The 4532-nt window shown below is 35.4% G+C and overlaps 1 gene segment (V, D, J or C); it reads left to right on the top strand.

Annotated features, from left to right (window-relative positions):
- The first annotated feature begins 2004 nt into the window (after positions 1-2004).
- On the top strand, positions 2005-4047 carry LOC125615301. The segment is given in 2 exon segments: positions 2005-2156; positions 2318-4047. Coding segments are annotated over 2 exon segments (327 nt in total).
- The last annotated feature ends 485 nt before the right edge of the window (positions 4048-4532 follow it).

The raw sequence follows: 4532 nt of genomic DNA, 5'->3' as shown, positions 1-4532 counted from the left end.
CATTTTATATTGAATATCCACAGCCTTAGAAACAGAAATTAAGTGTAATGATAGCTACCTGATAAAGAATAATGTTTTCATGTGAAAGTTTGAATGAAACAATTGTTAATACAGATGTGAACTTTAATATTAATTTCACTGGACTTGAGGGAACAGTAATAGGATGCATAGTCAAGCATTATTTATTATAGAAAGATTATCAAGTTACTTTCAGTTTATGAGACCTCTAAAAATTACAGAAAATACCAAAGTAAAAACTAAAATGCTGCTGTACAAATCAAACTGCAGAAAAAATACAGAAATATCTTTTGATCAAGATATAATATTTATTGTTGTTTGTATTAATAGCTGCCATTCTGACTGGAGTGAGATGAAATAATACAGTAGTTTTGCTTTGCTAGAGATGTTAAACATTTTTTCATATGTTTGTTGATTGATTGTAAATCACCTTCTGAGAAGTGTCTGTTCAGTTCCTTGGCCCATTTATTGATTAATTATTTGTTTTTTTGGTGTTAAGATTTTTGAGTTCTTTATATACCTAGAGACTAGTGCTCTATTTGATGTGCAAGTGGTAAAAATTTTCTCCCAACCTGTAGGGTCTTTATTCACCTCACTGATTGTTTCTTTTGCTGAGAAGAAGCTTTTTTAGTTTGAATCCATCTCATTTATTAATTCTTGATTTTAATTCTTGTGCTATAGGAGTCTTATTAAGGAAGTAGGGGCCTAATTCAATACAATGGAGATTTGGGCCTTCTTTTTCTTCTTTTAGGTGCAGGATCTCTGGTTTAATTCCTATGTCCTTGATCCACTTTGAGTTTTGTACATGGTGAGAAATAGACGTTTAATTTCATTTTGTTGCATATGATTTCCAGCACCATTTGTTGAAGAGGCTATCTTTTCTCCAATGTATGTTTTTGGCATCTTTGTCTAAAATAAGATAACTGTAATTATGTGGGTTAGTCCATACTAACCTGTACCATTGGTCTACTGATATGTTTTGGTGCTAAATACCATATTGTTTTTATTACTATTGCTCTGTAGTATAGTTTAAGGTCTGGTGTAGTGATGCCAGCTACTTCACTCTTCTTGCTAAGGATTGCTTTAGGTATTCTGGGTGTCTTATTTTTACAGATGAACTATATGACTGCTTTTTTTTATTTCTATGAAGAAAGTCATAGGAATTTTGATTGGAATTGCATTAAATCTGTATAATGCTTTTGGTAGTATGGTCATTTTGACAATATCAATTCTGCCTATCCAAGAACAAGGGCAATCTTTCCATCTTCCAAGGTCTTCTTTAATTTCTTTCTTTAGCATTCTGTAGATTTTGTTGTAGAGGTCTTTCACTTTTGGGGTTAAGTTGATTACCAAGTATTTTATTTTATTTTTTGAGGCTATTTTAAATGGGGTAGTTTTCCTCATTTACATTTCAGAGGATTTGTCACTGATATACAGAAATGGTTTTGATTTAAAAGTGTTGGCAGGGAAAAAGGCACACTCCTACATTGCTGGTCAGACTGCAAAATGGTGCAGCCAAAATTGGAAGCTGTATGGAGATTCCTTGGAAAACTTGCATTGGAACCACCATTTGACCCACTTATCCCACTCCTTGGTCTATACCCAAAGGATTTAAAAACAGCATACTACAAGTACACAGCCACATCAATGTTTATTGCAGCACAATTCACAATAGCTAAACAGTGGAACCAACCTAGATGCCCTTCAGTAGTTGAATGGATAAAGAAAATGTGGTATATATACACAATTAAATATTACTCAGCAATAAAAGAGAATAAAACTATGGCTGCTTTTATGTGTCTGAATCACCCAGAGGGGGAAGAGAACACCATCTAACCTGAGGGTTTAGTAGTTAAGGATGTGACCACAAGGTGGCAGTCTACCCCAGCTGGTGCTGAATAAGTGGAGGGTTAATTGTAGTGGATTCTGAATAAAGAGGTTTATAGTAGAAGCAGAGCCTTGTCCTTATTGGTTGGGTAGACAATATGAGAAGCTGCTATAATTGTTAGAGAAAGAAAGTGACAACCAGACAAGAAATAGCTCTTCTGGCTAGAGGTATCAAGTCTATTGTCCAAAGGGAGAAACAATGGAGACATTGATTTATGCTTTATTCATATTCTTGTGGCTGCATCTGACCTGTGAGTTGAGGACTGGGGTATAATAGAGATACTACTGGGTGTTCTTTTGATGTCTAGGGAGAAGACTGGCTTTATTCAGAGCTCCTTCATATCCTGTAGTAAAAGAAAATTCTAGAGAGCAATGACCTGACAACTCTCTCCTTTCTCTTTGTCTTTTTCAGGTGTCAGCCAAGGAGAGAAGGTGGAGCAGCACCCTTCTACTCTGAGTGTCCAGGAGGGAGACAGTGCTGTTATCAACTGTACTTATTCAGAGAGTGGTTCATCTTACTTCCCTTGGTATAAGCAAGAAGATGGAAAAGGTCCCCAGATGATTATAGACATTCGTTCAAATAAGGAGATAAATCAAATCCAAAGATTCATTGTTGTGTTGGATAAGAGAGCCAAACCCTTCTCCCTAAACATCAGAGCCACCCAACCTGGAGACTCAGCTGTCTAATTCTGTGCAGCTGATGCACGATGCTTCCCAAACACCTCCAGCCTGTACTCAAACCTACCACTGGGCTGAGCCCTACCTGCTTCGTTTTTTGCAAAGACCTTCCAGTATTGCATTTTCTATATTGTTATTTTGCAAGTGAAAACTAGCATATAGGCATTCAAAGTATATAATACATACAGTGGGTTCAAGATGACCCAGAGAGGGTCAGAACATTTTGTTAGCTGATAGTTCTTAACAGATTATTTTTTTCTATTTTTATTTTACATATTTAAAGTACATAACATGATGGTTTGATATACAAAAACATAGTGAAAATGAACAGCTAGATGAAGTGATGTGAGATAAAGAGGGCAAGGTGTGGCACAGAACTTCATGCCCACTCTGGGCTCCTCACACCCAGGCGCCCTCACAACTTCAGCAATCCTAAACCTGCACATAATGGATTCTTCCAGGGAACAAATGATGTTTTGTTTTGCAATCTAGTTTTTAAAGATAACATTTGCTATTTTGACTTCTCTCCTATAAATATCACTTACTAACCAGTATCACAATCCTTGTCAGATATGGGCTACTGGTGCTTTAGAAAATTATACTTGTTATTTTTCTTATTATAAAAAAATACACGTTAAACATTAGAAAATATGTAAAATATAATATATGAAATTGCTTTTTCTGTACCATGATAAGTGTTGCTAATATTTAGTCAAAGCTTCCAATGCAGTAGAAAGGTAAAATCATCAAGTTTGGATATGTAAAATCTAAGACAATAGATAATAAAATTGTTGAATAGATTTTTTAGCTACTGTCAAATGTACAAAAAGTTATATAAAATGATAGATATGTTAATTTGCTTCACTATATAACCACTTTACCACCTATATGTATCCTATAATATCCTGTTGTAAATCTTGAATACACTGTAAGGATTCTGGCTGTGGAAATGTACAAGGCAGCATTCATCTGGTGAGGAAACTCCTGGGGGGAAACAGGTGCCCCGTTTTCCACACTTGGAATATTCTGCAGTTTTTCCTAGGAACTACTAAGATAACTAATACATGTGCAATGCCTAGCTGCTATGATAATGCCCTGCATGAGGAGGATCTGTGCTAGAGTCTTATTAGCTTTGACCTTGATCTCAGGTGCTCAGCTTGTGGGAATAAAGGAATTCTGTTGTTGGACAACCACAATGTCACACCAAGCTCTGCTGAGCCTGAACCTTTCCACATAACAGAAACTTTAAACAACGGGCTTTCTTGAGAGCTACACAAAGCTCCTAACATTTCACATTACAACTGCAGTATGTAACTGAGAGAGAAGCAGCATAATGTTGCTAACTCTGTAACCTGCCTAATGCCACAATGAACAATAATATGCTACTGATGCCAGTGACCTAATGTAACCTATTGATATAAATAAAGCTGGCAGCTCAGGCGAGCAGCTTTTGCTTTGCCTCTGCACCTTGCCTCTGTCTCCTTTTGCTTTCCTTACAACATACACAGCAAAATTAACTAAAAGAAACATGTTATTTCTTTCTACTTATTTGTGTCTTTCTTTCTTGATGAAGTTCTATTGTTTTGAGATGATTAAATTTATTCCTATGCATTTAGCTTTTATTGCTATCTTATAATTCTTTCTGGTATATGTGAGAAAATTTTTATATCTACATTTTAACTACCATATTGAAAACTTACTACTATATTACAATAATTTGGATTAATGGTCTATTTACTTATAGCTTGCTACAGAGATTTCTGTTTGAAAGTCTTCCATGTGCTGTCTGTGTTGTGCCAGAGCATGTGTGTTTCAAGAATCCTGGGTCAGTGCTCATCTTCTGTGAACTGTTTATGGAGACCCTCTGAAGAAGCTTAGTTGAAATCTTTTTTATCTTTCTTTCTTTGTTTCTAATTTTTTTTTTTTTTTTTTTTTTTTTTTTTTTGGGG

Source organism: Marmota marmota, unplaced genomic scaffold, assembly GCF_001458135.2.
Source record: "Marmota marmota marmota unplaced genomic scaffold, marMar, whole genome shotgun sequence".
Lineage (NCBI taxonomy): Eukaryota > Metazoa > Chordata > Mammalia > Rodentia > Sciuridae > Marmota > Marmota marmota.
This window is presented reverse-complemented; position numbering and strand designations above follow the sequence as displayed.